Source organism: Odocoileus virginianus, chromosome 5, assembly GCF_023699985.2.
Source record: "Odocoileus virginianus isolate 20LAN1187 ecotype Illinois chromosome 5, Ovbor_1.2, whole genome shotgun sequence".
Classification (NCBI taxonomy): Eukaryota; Metazoa; Chordata; class Mammalia; order Artiodactyla; family Cervidae; genus Odocoileus; species Odocoileus virginianus.
Window position 1 is genome coordinate 77,668,780 of NC_069678.1, and position 16,595 is coordinate 77,685,374.

The window sequence follows — 16,595 nt, forward strand, 5'->3', positions numbered from 1 at the left end:
AGGGTTTTTTATCACAAATGGATGTTTGATTTTGTCAGAGGCTTTCTCTGCATCTATTGCAATAATCATATGGTTTTTATCTTTCAATTTGTTAATGTGGTATATCATTTTTTTCTTCTGATATTACTTCTGTATTTTTAAATAAAATTTCTATACAGCTATTCTCTAGTCATTTTAGTTTTCATTAGTATTTACCTACTTTGTATCATGAGATGATGTTTTCATCCTTTAACAGTTCTGTTACAAAATATAAGCTCTTCTCCTCATCCACATATTTATGTCATCTTTTGGTTAAAATAATATTCAATCTTTTATTATGAATAGGTAACTAGAACTTTCCTGGTGGCTCAGATGGTAAAGCATCTGCCTACAGGGCAGGAGACCTGGGTTCAATCCCTGGGTCGGGAAGATCCTCTGGAGAAGGAAATGGCAACCCACTGCAGTACTCTTGCCTGGAAAACCGTGTGGACAGAGGAGTGTGGTAGTCTACAGTACATGGGGTTGCAAAGAGTTGGACACGACTGAGCTTTCACTTCCAACTATTAATTCAGATGAGTCTTGTGAGATATGATTAACTTTTTCTGTTCTGCAACTATCCCATCTGCCTCTGGCCTTTTGCTAATAAATGTTTCTTCTTTTTCTGTTAAATTGGTATTTAATGGACCTTTTGCAAATCGTTTCTGTCCCTCCCCCCACCCCATCACTGCCAGCCTCCATCATACCTTCACTTGGATGCTTTGGTCTCTGCTTCTATTGGTGTCTTTCATCAGTAAAAGATTGCCATTAAAATTTGAAACAGAGGTTCTAAATACATGTTTGGACTATGCTGATCTATTTTCTTGGGGGAGTTTCCCATGCTAATATTTGTATATAATTTATCTTTGATTGAGTTAATTTTCCCACAGAATACATTTTTTTTAAAACTACTGTATATGGATATAAACTTGACTGTCGGTATTCTGGAATTTGAATCTGGAATCTCTTCCACCCCTCCAGAGAATGAGCCTCTAGTTTCCTCTCATGATGGATGAAGATTCACTTGGGTGTTGATGTGTGGGAAGAAATTTGGGACTTAATGTTTCTTTACAAGGACTATGAACCAAGCTCAGACTGGCACTCCAAGTACTTCCAGTGTTTTTCATTTCTGAGTTTCTTTGGTATGAATTATTTTCTGTTTGTTTCTTTACTTTTTAAGTTAAGTACTTGGCACTCTCTTTTTCAATCTTTCTTCCCTTCTAGTATAGACACATAGGGCTAAAATTTAATTTCTCTGTATATATATTTTTTTCTGTGTGACACTGCTCTACTATATAGTGCTGAATCAATCATACAATTTTAAATACTTTGTACTTTCCCTCACTATTTCTTCTTTGATACATAAAAAGCTAAGAAGAGTATATAAAAATTTCAAAATATCTGAGTTTTTGGTCAACTTTTTCTGTACTGGATATATGATTTTATGACTGGATAGTGGGAAGTTGTGATTAGAAGAATATGAATTCTTTGATATTTGTTGAGATTTGTTTTGTGACTATATGTATGTACTTAATCTTTTACAAATATCTCTTATTACTTGAAGAAAAGTTTATTCCCTTATTGTTTATGTGGAAAGTTTTACAGATTTTCATAAGTGATATTTCAATATTAGTTGGTCAGTCACGCCAAACTCTTTGCAACCCCTTAGACTATAGCCAGCCAGGGTCCTCTGTCCATGGATTTTCCAGGCAAGAATACTAGAGTGGGTTGCCATTTCCTTCTCCATGGTGATCTTCCTGACCCAGGAATTGAACCCTATTCTTCCACATTGCAGGCAGATTCTTTACTATCTGAGCCACCAGGGAAGCTGGAGCTTATCAAATTGGAAGTTTTTGGTTTTCTGTGGCCCTCAGAATTTTTGGTTGTTTACAGTATCAGTTACTGAGATTAATCATTGTGGCTCAGTCAGGTTTTACTTGTGATGTTGTCAACTTTTTATTTTATATATTTTATGCTCTTTTTAGGTGCACGCATATTTAAAGTTGATCTTCATGTAGAATGTTTGCTTTTATATGGTGATTGTATCCTTAATTTTGCATTTTTGCTCAATATGTTTTTAGGAAAAATCAATATCTGATACTGCCATAGCTCAAACAACCTTTCTTTAGTGTTTTCATGTTATATCTTTTATATCTTTTTCTAGGTTTTCAGTTTCAAAATTTTGTGCCATTATTTCTTATGCTTGTCTCTGGGAAAGATGATAACTGTAGATTTTTCTAATCAGTTTTTTAACAAATAAATTTGTCAGTTTTCAATTTCTGTGATTATGGATATTTAGAATTATTTTTACTGTCATTTTGAGTTTTCAATAAATAATGTTTCCTTTTCTTTTTATTCCCTATAATATCTTCTATTATATTTGTCATGTTTTCTTTATTCTCTCTTTTTCACTCATTTGGAATTTATTAATCCTGTTTCTATTATTATAGTGACTACTCTTGATTGTCACATTCTTATTTATGGCAATTAAATTAATTAGGGCTTCCCTGGTGATTCAGACCATAAGGAATCTGCCTGCAATGCAGGAGACCTCTGTTTAATCACTGGATCTGTAAGATCCCCTGGAGAAGGTAATGACTACCCATTCCAGTATTCTTGCCTGGAAAATTCCATGGACAGAGAAGCCTGATGTGCTACAGCCCATGGGGTCTCAGAGAGTCAGACACAGGACTGAGTGACTGACACTTTCATTTTCATTAAGTTAATTGGCTTCCCTATCCTCCTTTGGAATCATAGAAGGACCTTATAATACTTAAACTCTGATTTGGCCTCTCTCCACTTCACCATCATCTACTTTTTTAAAATTTTTAACAAAATTTTTAACAGCTCTAAAAATTAATATTTTTATAGTTTTGGTCAGTTCTTATGTATATTTACTTGTTTCTCTGCCCATTGTTTCTTCTTGCCATCATTACCTTTTGTGGCCAATTTCTTTCTTCTTCTGAAATTCGTCTTTTAGTAGCTCCTTCACTGAAATCTGAAATTGCTAAACTTCTTAGGCTTTGTTTGAAAATTTGTTATACCCTTTTTCTTGGGTAATGTTATTCCATTATTTTCTGGTTTCTCATGTTGCTGGTATTAAATTTGCTTTTTAACTTCTGTTCCATTGTATGTAATTTTTATTTTCTTTGATTTGTTTTGAAAACACGTCCTTCATTGTTGGTGTTTTGTAGTCAATAGTTTCACTATGATGTGTCTATATCTAGATTTTAAAAAAATCCTACTTTGGATGGACTTGTGATTCCTAAATCTGAATATTCCTGTCTTTCATCAGTTCTGGAATATATTCAGTCTTTTCTTTGTGGATTTTTCCTCTCCCAGTTTTTGTTGTCTCTCTTTTTAGAACTCTTATCAGATACATATTTTTATTTATTTCTTCTGTGTCTCTTTTCATATTTTCTATCTTGCTAATTCTCGCTGTTGAATTTTGGAAAATTTTATCCATTCTGCATCTTAACCTGTCTACTGAATTTTTTAGTTTAATTACATCTTTTATAATTTCTAAAAAACACTTTAATTTTTTTCTAGACTATTTCTGGCATAAAAAAAAAAAGAAAACCTTACTGTGTTTTGTTCTGTTCTCATGTATTCAAACATTCTTTTATTTTTTTAATCACTTGAAAAGTACTTTCTCTTTAGTTCACCAGATAGTTTTATGACTGATGTTCTTTGTGGTCTAATTCAGTTGTCTATTTCTCTGACTGATTCTCACTTTTAGTGTGGATTGTTTTCTTTTATGTTTTACAAATTTAAATGAAAGTTTGACATCTTTAAGGCTTCATTATGGAAATTCTGTATGCTTAGGCTGAAAATGTGTGCATTCAAACCAAAAGAATTTTTTTATTGCCTGAACCAGGTGCTCCAGGGATATCTTCCTGTAACGAAGTGAAAGTGAAAGTTGGTCAGTTGTGTTGACTCTTTGCAACCCCATGAACTATACAGTCCATGAAATTCTCCAGGCCAGGATATTGGAGTGGGTAGCCTTTCCCTTCTCCAGCAGATCTTCCTGACCCAGGGATCCAACCAGGGTCTCCTGCATTGCAGGTGGATTCTTTACCAACTGAGCTATCACGGAAGCCCTGTAAGGACATGTATTGTAAATGCTTGGCCTGGATTCTTAAGCGTGCATACATGCTCAGTTGTGCTGGAGTCCTTGCACCACCACTGGACTGTAGCCTTCAGGTTCCTCTGTCCAGGGGATTTTTCAGGCAAGAATGCTGAAGTGGGTTGCCATTTCCTTCTCCAGGGGATCTTCATGATTCGGGGATCAAACCTGCGACTCCTGCATCTCTTGCTTGGCAGGTGGGTATTTTACCACTGAATCCAGTCACCAGGGAAGCCCCAGTTCTTAAGCAGGTGGTGTAAATTCAAACTGAAACCTAAAAGTGTTCTGGCCCATGTTTTTAAGTTATTCTCTACCCCTAGATCTAGGAATAGATACACATGTATCTTTGTCATCTCCCATTGTTAGCGAATGATTTCTTTCTAGACCACAATTTCACTAATACTATATCATTTTGAGGGTCCTATATTTGTGAAAGCATCTCATGTCAGATAGCCTTCCTCATACAGATTCATGGCCTCATTTACTATCCTTGCATAGATTTTAAAAATCTAAGTTCTTAGATACCAAGACCAATAATCTGCCTTCTGTACATCTATTTTTCTAGAATCTGTGGATTTCTTTTTATTTATTAGGAGCTCTTCATGTAAATAATGTTCATAAATATCCTGTAGTTTCTGGCAGTTTGTGGAAGGTTATCCAGAGCTGTATTCTCCAACTGTTTTCACTTTCAGGCACACAGAGAAAATAACATTTAAACATATAGAGAAGATGATACCTATGGAGAATGTTGTAATACCTGGGAATGTTTAGAGGATGACCATATGAAGCTTGATTAAAAATAATAATAATAACAGAAAATTTTAAAATAAAACAAAAAAACTACACAGAGGATATCAAATGCTAATTTTTTTAATCTTCAAATTTTTAATTGAAATACTTTAGTTTTGTCCATTGAACTTTCCATTTTTGTATGAGGTTTTGATTTCTGAAATGAATATGTGAAATTCCTGATCAAGACTTTTCAATGATCTATTCAGTCTTAATAAACATTAATAAGAAATTGTCCCCACAATAAAGTGATAAAAATTTTTAAACTGTTCAGATATATAAGCCATGTGAAATTATATTAAAGTATCTAATAATTCTCCTTTTTCCGCTTATAATTGCAGTATTGACATTTCTTGTAAACATCAAATGATGTTAAAATTGAATCAAACTTTCAATATTATACTGATTTAAGGCTTTCTTGGTGGCTGGGTGGTAAAGAATCTGCCTGCAATGCAGGAGACTCGAATTCCATCCCTGGCTAAGGAGGATCTCCTGGAGAGGGACTGGCAACCCACTCCAGTATTCTTGCCTGGAGAATTTCATAGAGAGGAGCTTGGTGGGCAGCAGCCCATGGGATCGCAATAAGTTGGGCACGACTTAGCTACTAAACAAGAAAAAGGTAATGAAATGTTTTAAAATAATTATGACTGTCTAATTTGTAGAATATTCAGGCCTATTTAGAATAGTCCTTTGGACAGCTTGGACACCATTAAGTGGAAAATTTACTCTTGATTGGGCAAAAATATTGGATCTATGGAAAGAAAAAGAATTAAAGCCATTGTCTGGGACTGCCTGCAGTCTCCTTACTACACCCTCAGCAACACTGCACCACTCCTTGGCCTATATCTGGGGTGGAGTTCTTATATTCCTCCATAGCACCATGAGCTCCTTAGTCATGATGGGCAGAGCTCCAGGCCTCACACAAGACTACCATGAGAGCTCATGCTACAGGTCACCATTTACAAAGCTTCAATTTAGAGCATCCTATTACTAAAACAAGAAGCCTTGGTTAAAATTTTAAATATAGAAAAAGAAATAATGGAAGGAAGGACTGGAAAAAAAGAAAGAAAGAGAGAAGGAAGGAAGCTGTAAAAATGGAAAGATCTAGTTTTGTTGAAGATAAGGGGGGAAGTTCAATAAATACTGAATTCCTATTCTTATCTAGATGCAATGTGCCAGTTGATTACTAATATAATCTCACAGATTCTTATAATAACGTTGTTAGAATGATATTATCATTTCAATCCCAGATTGATTTTTAAAACAGTATCAAAAATTAGTAATTATCTTGCCCAAGTTCACAAAACCAGTGAGGAACTAGGTTTCAGTCTCAGGTATATCTATCTGGAAAGTCCAAGATCTTATTCTCTTGAGTCAATGGACTTGGTTCAAATTCTAAGTCTACTGCAAATTAGCTATGTAATTTTAAATCACTTGTTCTTGATACCACTTGCCTCACCCTAAAGAGGTAATAAATTGTCCCTGTCTCAAAATATTCATTATCCTCAAAACAAGTGAGCTAATATATCAGATATCAGCTTAGGATAAAAAGTGGAAGTGAAAGTTAGTCACTCAGTCGTGTCCAACTCTTTGTGACCCCATGAATTTAGCCCACCAGTCTCCTCTGTCCATGGAATTCTCCAGGCAAAAATTCTGGAGTGGGTTGCCATTTCTTTCTCCAGGGGATCTTCCCAACCCAAGGATCAAATCCAGGTCATCCACATTGCAGGCAGACTCTTTACCAACTGAGCCACCAGGGAAGCTTAGGATGAGGTCCACGGGTCTCTAGTACTTAAAAACTGTACAGGTGATTTTGGCACTAGTGGTAGAGAACCCACCTGCCAATGCAGATAGATGTAAGAGATGCGGATTCGATCTCTGGGTCGGGAAGATCCCCTGGAGAAGGGCATGGCAAACCACTCCAGTATTCTTGCCTGGAGAATCCCATGAACAGAGGAGACTGGCAGGCTGTAGTCCATAGGGTCGCAGAGAGTCAGACACAACTGAAGCGATTTAGCATGACTTAGCATGCACAGCTTAGAATTAGGTGCATAGAAAGTCTCAGAAGTTGTTAGTTACTATTATAGTTGTTACTGTTACCATTACCTCATAGATGTAGCTTTGTCTGATGTATTTTGAGTAAATAACTGACAAATAACTAGAAAATATGGAAGCCAAGATTTTCTGCACTGCTGGCTTCCAAATACCTTTGATTCTCACAACCACATGCTACCTTGCTAAATAATGTACAAAACATTTTAAAAAATGCACAGGTAGAATATACAAAAATAATTTCAAAATTGATTAAAGACTTAAATGTGAGACTGGACAGTGTAAAACTCCTAGAGGAAAACATAGAGAATACTGTCTGACATCAGTTCAATTCAGTTCAGTTGCTCAGTCGTGTCCAACTCTTTGCAACCCCATGAACCGCAGCATGCCAGGCCTCCCTGTCCATCACCAATTCCTGGAGTCTACCCAAAACCATGTCCATTGAGTCAATGATGTCATTCAACCATCTCATCCTCTGTTGTCCCTTTCTCCTCCTGCCTTCAGTCTTTCCCAGCATCAGGGTCTTTTCAAATGAGTCAGCACTTCACATCAGGTGGCCAAAGTATTGGAGCTTCAGCTTCAACATCAGCCCTGCCAATGAACACCCAGGACTAATCTCCTTTAGGATGGACTGGTTGGATCTCCTTGCAGTCCAAGGGACTCTCAAGAGTCTTCTCCAACACCACAGTTCAAAAGCATCAATTTTTCGGCTCTCAGTTTTCTTTATAGTCCAACTCTCACATCCATACCTGACCACTGGAAAAACCAAAGCCTTGACTAGATGGACCTTTGTAGACAGAATAACATCTCTGCTTTTCAATATGCTGTCTAGGTTGATCATAACTTCCCTTCCAAGGAATAAGTGTCTTTTAATTTCAGGACTGCAATCACCATCTGCAATGATTTTGGAGCCCAGAAAAGTAAAGTCAGCCACTGTTTCCACTGTTTCCCCATCTATTTGCCATGAAGTGATGGGACCGGATGCCATGATCTTAGTTTTCTGAATGTTGAGTTTTAAGCCAACTTTTTCACTCTCCTCTTTCACTTTCATCAAAAGCTCTTTAGTTCTTCTTCACTTTCTGCCATAAGGTTGGTGTCATCTGCATATCTGAGGTTATTGATATTTCTCCCACCAATCTTGATTCTAGCTTGTGCTTCTTCCAGCCCAGTGTTTCTCATAATGTACTCTTCATATATGTTAAATAAGCAGAGTGACAATATACAGCCTTGATGTACTTCTTTTCCTATTTGGAACCAGTCTGTTGTTCCATGTCCAGTTCTAACTGTTACTTCCTGACCTGCATACAGGTTTCTCAAGAGGCAGGTCAGGTGGTCTGGTATTCCCATCTCTTTCAGAATTTTCCACAGTTTATTGTGATCCACACAGTCAAAGGCTTTGACATAGTCAATAAAGCAGAAATAGATGGGGTTTTTTTGGAACTCTCTTGCTTTTTCGATGATCCAGTGAATGTTGGCAATCTGATCTCTGATTCCTCTGCCTTAATTTTTGATCCATCTCCCAGAATAATGGAAATAAAAACAAAAATAAACAAATGGGACTTACTTAAACTCAAAATTTTCACACTAAAGGAAAGAATAAACAGAACAGAAAGACAACCCTAGATTGGGAGAAAATATTTGCAAATTATTTGACCGGCAAGGGATTAGTCTTCAAAATTTACAAACTCCTTATGATGCTTAACGGCATCAAGACAAACAACTCAATCAAAAAACAAGCAGAACACCTACCTAAATAGACATTTCTTCAAAGAAGATATACAGATGGACAAGAGACACATGAAAAGATATTCAACATCACTAGTTATTAGAGAAGTGGGAATCAAAACTACAATGAAGATACCATTTCCCATCACTCAGAATGGCTATGATAAAAAATTCCACAAACCATAAATGCTGGAGAGGGTGTGATGAGAAGAGAACCCTCCAGCACTGTTGGTAGGAATGTTAATTGGTACAGTGACTACTATAGTTTTTTTCTTTTTTCCCTTAAAACCTCAAAATTAAGCTACCATATGACCTTATAATCCCACTCCTGGGCATTTATCTGGAAAAAAACAGGATGAAATGATACTGGCATCCCAATGTTCATTGCAGCACTGTTTACAAGAGCAAAGACATGGGAACCACCTAAATGTCAGTCAACAGAGGAAAGGCCAAAGAAGATGTGTTGCATATATACAGTGGAATATTACTCAGCCATTAAAAGGAACAAAATAATGCCATTTGCAGCAATATGGATGGACCTAGGGAGTGTTATCCTGAGTGAAGTAAATGAGATAGGGAAGGAGAAATATTGTATTACATCCATTTTATGTGGGATCTGAAAATAAATGATGACCTTACAAAACAGAAAATGACTCACAGACTTAGAGAACAATTTTATGGTTGCCAAGGGAAAGAATGGGGGAAGGAATAGTTACGGAGTTTGGGGTGGACATGTACACACTGCTTTATTTAAAATAGATATCCAACAAGGACCTAGTGTATAGCATAGTGAGCTCTGCTCAATGTTATGTGGCAGCCTAAATGGGAGGAGAGTTTGGGTAGAAATGGATACATGTATATGTATTGCTGAGTTCCTTTGCTGTTCACCCAAAACTATCATGGCATTATTTGTTAATCAGCTATATCCCAATACAAAATAAAAAAGTTTAAAAAATAAATTTGAAAAATGCATGGGTGGAGAATCATAAAAGAATGTGTCCACGAATTCCCCAGTGGTCCAGTGGTTAGGACTTGGCATTTTCATTGCCTGGACCCAAGTTGGATTCCTGGTTGGGAAACTAAGATCCTACAAGATACGCAGCCAAAACGAAAGAAAGAAAGGTTGTTTCCTTTTTGCATTTGGTATCATAGAGAAAGTATATTTATTGTCTAGACACTTAGGATTTAAGTTCTAGCTCTACCATTTAATAGTTCTGGGATCTGGGGGTGGGGGTATAAGCCAGTTACCATTTATTAGATTCAATTTCCTCATGTCTAAAATTAGTCTAAAATGAACAATTTTGTTTATGAATAGAGAAGCTAAATAATATAGTATGTTTTAAATACCTGGGGGAAAGCTTTTGGCATGTGGTAGGATATGAATGATCAATAAATATTCCACTTTTTCATTTTTTATTCCAGCTTCACATATATACATTCTTTCTGTATTAGATCTCCTCTTGCATTTAGCATTAGTCTAGATCCTAAAAGTACATCATGGCCCTGTGAGGTTCAAAGGCCATTTGTCCCCCTTGATAGTGATTTTCTTAAATCAAACAGTAGCCAAGACCCTAGGAGAAATAACTGAACTGACAACAGGCAGGTCTGGTTTATTAATAATGGAATAGCCTTGGACATTCTTGATGACTTAACGTAATGACAGAAAAGAGGTCGGAAACTGAAATGCCTAGAGAGAGGGTCAATGGCTAGGTCTCTGAGGAGAAAGGAAAACATGAGGTATTCCTAAGACCTTATTTCATAGAACAAAGCATTTTATGGTAGTCCCAAATATGAATCCAGAGGAAATGCTTTGGGTGTTATATTTTTAAAGGAAAACAAAATGTAAAGGCTTCAAAAAGTGCTCACTATATTTATACTTATTTTTGCTCTTATTTTGGAAAACAGACTTGATTGGAGTTATGAAATTGGAACCTTAGTGAGAGATCTTGGCTGTCTTAACTCTTTTATTCCTTGAGTTTAGATATCAGTTCTCCATCTGTTAATTGCACAACTTAAGACAGGATAATTAACATCACTGAACCTCAGTTTCCACATCTGTAAAATGGAGATGTTTGTATTTTAATATAATTGTAAGAGAATATTAAAAATTTTTTAAGTGTATACAATTTCTGGCACTTGACATTAATACCTCACACAATAAATATTTATTCAGTGAATTAATACATGAATTTTGATGCATCTGTTTTTCACTGCCTTTGGACAGAAAGGCCAGCCTATGGTAACCTCTTGAAAGCTTTTCATTTTCTCTGACTATTCAGCCTGCTCTTGCCCTGATCCTCATCCTTTTTCCTTTGGACTATTTCAGTGGTCATTTAATGTTTTTTAACCCCAATTCTCTGCTCCTTCCCCATCTGTCTTCCTCACTTGTGATAAAGTTGTTTATTAAAACAAAGACTTGTTTTCTTTTAAGTCAACTACACTTCTGGAAGGATTTTAGTCATCTAAAACATTCTACTCCCCCATTGTAAAGGTGCACCGAGGGAGGGAAGGAACTCACCTATGCGTCTGTGCTCCTATAAACTGATACTAAGATTAGGATTGAGCCCAGTACTCCTGGCCCCTAGCAGAAAACAACAAAAAGGGAGAAAACATATATTCTGTAGTTGTAGTCAAAGGGGTGCTGAGCAGCTACAGAAGTTTTTAATTTCAATTTTCACTAAGTTGTTATCTTTAGTTTTGTTGAACTTCAAATGCACCACTGTTATTATAGTGATATTCATTTCCATGGACATTCTAGGTCAGCCTAGAGAGAAGATGCAATTAATAAAATAACTAAAACTTATATAGCCTTCACTATGTACCAAACAAAGTTCCAAGCACTATACATTAAATCATTTCTCATCAGTGACCCTAGGTACCATTATTATCCCAATTTTTCAGATGAGGAAACTGAGGCAAAGAAAGATTTAGTAGCTTGGCAAGGTGACAGACTGAGAGTGGTAGAGTGAGATTAAAAGTAAGCCTTCCAGATTCCAGAGTTTATGTTCTTGATTACTATGCTAAGCTAGCAGAAACACTGAATTTCTATTAGTATCATTTATTCTCACTATGTTGGTAGCTATATGGTTTCCCTTAACCCTTCTTTTTACTTCCAGTTCTAATTATCAGAAAGGGGCAACCTGAATAGCACAGTCTTCTGATAAACTTTCCCCTCTTTCTTTCTCAGAGAGTCATTTTCAACATTGTTAACTTCAGCAAAACTAAAAGTCTTTATAGAGATGGGATGGCCCCTATGGTGAAATCTACCAGCCGACCAAAATGGTAAGTGACCCACAGAATGGACCTCCTTTTGATTGGAGAATGTGACCCAGGGCTCCAATTTATCTGCTCTACTGGTCCTAAGAAGAGTTCAGTGAGTTTCTGCATGTTCATTGTCTGGGCTCTCGGCACTGCTCTTTGAGAATGTTGGAAAAGAAATCATGGTTCCATGTTTGGAATTACTAGCATACTCTTATGAGGGGATGTACAGTCTGTTATTTGATAAGATAAACTTCCTGTCTTATTTGGCTTTTATCATGACATCTTTGGAAGCATAAAGCTGACTCTGTTTTTGTTTTTTCTTTTCTAACCTGTGCAGAGATATTGTACATTAACCCAGGAGGATATTGGGAGCTACAGTTTTGTAGAGTTCCCTTGTTTTGCTTGTTTATTGTGGTTTCTTTGTATAGATATGGTGTGAATATTTCTGGATGCTAAAGTTCTATTTGTCCCATTGCTATAGTGTAGCTGAGGACAGTTGTATATAATTACTTAATAATAGTAATGAAGATGATGATGATAATGTTAATAATAACTACTGCCACTTACTGAGAAAATCTGTTCTTTGTCAGATGTTTTACATTTGATGTTACTATTCTCACAACATTTTTGCAAGGGAGATTATTTTAAAGATCCCTATATTACAGACAAAGACACTGGGGCTAGAATAGGTTAAGTACATCCTCATGACCATAAATACTAAGGGGAAGAGCCTGTGTTATTGTTATTATCCCACATTGCCATTCAAACTGATTACTTTGTTCATCCATTTATTCATTCAACATTGATTGAGTGCACCAAAATGAGAGTTTTTAAAGCCAGAAACCAAGTGTTATTCACCTATCACACAGTAGGTGTTAAGTGAATGCTTGTTGAGCTGAACTGAATTCATGATGAGAATTTACATGTAAAGTGCCTGGCACTTGCTAAGTACTCAATAAATGTCATCTGTTATTAATAGTATTTTGTAGAATACTCTACAAATGCAAGGAATTGTTAATATTATTCTAGCTTTGATCCCTGTTCAAATTTTAATGACTAGTGAGAAGATCATCTCCAAATGTCTATATTTATAGAAAGCTAGCTATTCATAAATATTGAATTGTGCTTTTATCTAGAAATGATACTTGGCAATTTTCTATAAATGCTGGGCTGAGAAACTCAGGGTTGTAAAAGTGTAGGCATTTGATGATGATAATCAAAACTGTTTATTAAAGGTAAAAATATCTTCCTGGGCCTATTTTTTTTTTTTTACTTTACTAAGTCAAATTAACTATACTGCTGTTTCTCCATTTCCTTTCAACATTGGGATCTGAACAGGAGGCAGACCTTTGCTGTGAGTTTCTGAATTCAGCCTGAGTGGATAATAACAAAACACTTCTTTCTATTAATAGGCATATATGTAGATGTGTGCTTCAAATCTTGTCAACAAAGCATATCACTGTTGATCTGCTCACAGGGGCCTTAAAATAACATTGTACTTCTTTTATGAGACTCTGTGTTGGGATCTTATATAGAGGTAATAATAACCATTTGATTTCCTCAAGTGTTTAGTTCTTGAGTCTTTTTGTGTGCTTTTAAAAACCCTTCTGCCTTAATTATTTCATTTTGTTTTGTTTCTCATGCACTACAATTTGGGTCCTCTCTTTTAGGTCTCTTGACAAGATTTTGAATTATTAATGACTCTTTATATTTATGTTATAGTATCTTAGAATTAAGTCAGCATTCTCATCCAGTGTTGGCAGGCTCTGAGCAGAATCTGCTATGTGGTCACTGTACTTCTCTAATTGTCTAAAGAGGTTTAAAGTTTCAGAGCCAAGTTTGTTGTAGTTGAAGCCAATAAGGTACAAGGTACCAGAATAAGTCAAGTCATTGATGTGTTTAATTTCTCAGAGAGATTTTTACTTTTCTATCCCCACACATTGAATGGGAAGCTTTTCATCTTCTTTCACGCTATCCTTTCTTCAAGCAAGATGTTTGGAGATTTATTTAGCTAATAGGACTTTATTGAACACCTTAATGTGCCATGTGCTATAGATATAGATATTGGGGATATACTGTATGAATATGATAGAAACAATCTGTTCTAAAAGGGAAATTTTATATTAGAATTTTATTAACTGATCTCTGTAGGCCATGATTATTACCCTTCTTTCTACTACTTTGTTCTGAAGGTCCTTCCTGTCCTTTGTGCTTTCTGCCTAGGACTTTCTTCTGCTCCTTGTGTTGATTACTGGCACCAGAACCTATTTTCCAGTAATCATCATCCTAAATGTCCCCAGAGTAACATAAAGAAATGTGTGTGACTGTTTGGCTCTCAGATTATTAGATTTTACTGGTCCTATGGAGTTTATAGCACCTCTGTCCATGGGATTCTCCAGGCAAGAATACTTGAGTGGGTTGTCATGCCCTCCTCCAGGGAATCTTCCTGACCCAAGGATTGAACCTGTATCTCCTGCTTAGCAGGCAGATTCTTTACCAATGAGTCACCTAGGAAGTCCTTATGGGCACTGTGCATGCTAAATCATTTCAGTCATGTTCAACTCTTTGTGACCCTATAGACTGTAGTCCACCAGGCTTCTCTGTTCATGAGATTCTCAAGGAAGAATACTGGAGTGGGTTGCCATGCCCTTCTCCAAGGGTCCTTCCAGAACCAGGAGTTGAACCTATCTCTTATGTCTCCTGCATTGGCAGGCAGATTCTTTACCACTAGTGTCACCTGGGAAGCCCCTATGGGCTTTACCTAATTTAATATTATAAATAGGCCTTGGAAATGTCCTCACCTCATGACAAACGTTAGAAACCCTAAATTTTCTGGATGAAATATATACCAAATTGGGAAAACAAACTTCCTTCACATTTTCAAGGTGAAATAAACTTTCCTCTTCACCTGTCACAGGGGTCTGTAATTGATTCTAAGCAAAGATACCTTCAGGCCTTAGCATGGATCTGGTAATCAAATAACTGTGGAAAGCAAATAAACAAAAGAAGCAAGTAAAAAGCTATTATGCAGATAAACATATGAGCTCTCAAGGCTGTTCCGCCTTGAGGAGATAAAAGTCAGCATAACTAGCAGCAAAATGGAGAATCTGAAAGATTTAGAAGTTTTGTGCCTCTTTTAGTTCATTCTAATTCTGTTTACATATTGGACTTCTAAGGATTGTTGGTTGTTAGTGAAGGTGATAGAATTCCAGCTGAGCTACTTCAAATCCTAAAAGATGATGCTATGAAAGTGCTGCACTCAATATGCCAGCAAGTTTGGAAAACTGAGCAGTGGCCACAGGACTGGAAAAGGTCAGATTTTATTTCAACCCCAAAGAAAGGCAATGCCAAAAAGTGTTCTAACTACCGCACAATTGCACTCATCTCACATGATAGCATAGTAATGCTCACAATTCTCCAAGCTATGTGAACACTATGTGAATTCAACAGTATATGAACTGAGAACTTCCAGATGTTCAAGCTGGATTTAGAAAAGGCAGAGGAATGAGAGATCAAATTGCCAATATCTGTAGGATCATTAAAAATGAAGAGAATTTCAGAAAAACATCTACTTCTGCTTCATTGACTATACCAAAGGCTTTGACTGTGTGGATCAGAACAAACTGTGGGAAATTCTTCAAGAGACGGGAACACCAGACTTCCTTACCTGGCTCCTGAGAAATCTGTATGCAGGTCAAGAAGCAACAGTTAGAACCGGACATGGAACAACAGACTCGTTCCAAATTGGGAAAGGAGTATGTCAAGGGTGTATATTGTCACCCTGCTTATTTTACTTATATGCAGAGTACATCATGCAAAATGCCACTCTAGATGAAACACAAGCTGGAATCAAGATTGCTGGGAGAAATAACAATAACCTCAGATATGCAGATGACACCACCCTTATGGCAGAAACTGAAGAGAAGCTACAGAACCTCTTGATGAAAGTGAAAGAGGAGAGTGAAAAAGCTGGCTTAAAACTCAACAGTCAAAAACCAAAGATCATGGCATCTGGTCCCATCACTTCATGGCAAGTTGATAGGGAAACAACGGAAGCAATGACAGTCTCTATTTTCTTGGACTCCAAAATCGTGCTGATGGTGACTGCAGCCATGAAATTAAAAGATACTTGCTCTTTGGAAGAAAAACTGTGACCAATATAGATAGTATATTAAAAAAAAAAAAAAAAAACAAAAAAAAAAAAACAGAGGCATCACTTTGCCAATAAAGGTCTGTCTAGTCAAAGCTTTGTTTTTTTTCCAATAGTTATGTATGATTGTGGAATTGTACCTTAAAGAAAACTGAGTGCTGAAGAATTGATGCTTTTGAATTCTGGTTTGGAGAAGACTCTTGAGAGACCCTTGAACTGCAAGAAGATCAAGCCAGTCAATCCTAAAGGAGTTCAGTCCTGAATATTCATTGAAAGGACTGATGCTGAAGCTGAAGCTCCAATCCTTTGGCCACCTGCTGCAAAGAACTGACTCACTGGAAAAAACTCCAGTGCTGGGGAGGATTGAAGGCAGGAGGAGAATGGGACGACAGAAGATGAGATGGTTGGATGGCATCACTGACTTGATGGACATGAGTTTGAGCAAGTTCCAGAAGTTGCTGATGGACAGGGAAGCCT

The 16,595-nt window shown here is 36.6% G+C and overlaps 1 protein-coding gene across 4 annotated transcripts in view; it reads left to right on the forward strand.

The window, feature by feature from the left end:
- The window catches only part of AGBL4 (AGBL carboxypeptidase 4), a 1,425,416-nt gene that overhangs the window by 655,400 nt on the left and 753,421 nt on the right, over positions 1-16,595 (forward strand). For all 4 annotated transcript variants that reach the window (XM_070468194.1, XM_070468193.1, XM_070468191.1 and 1 more), the window contains one exon: positions 11,895-11,989. In XM_070468194.1, the coding sequence (XP_070324295.1) occupies positions 11,895-11,989 (95 nt within the window). The remainder of the gene's footprint in view (positions 1-11,894; positions 11,990-16,595) is intronic.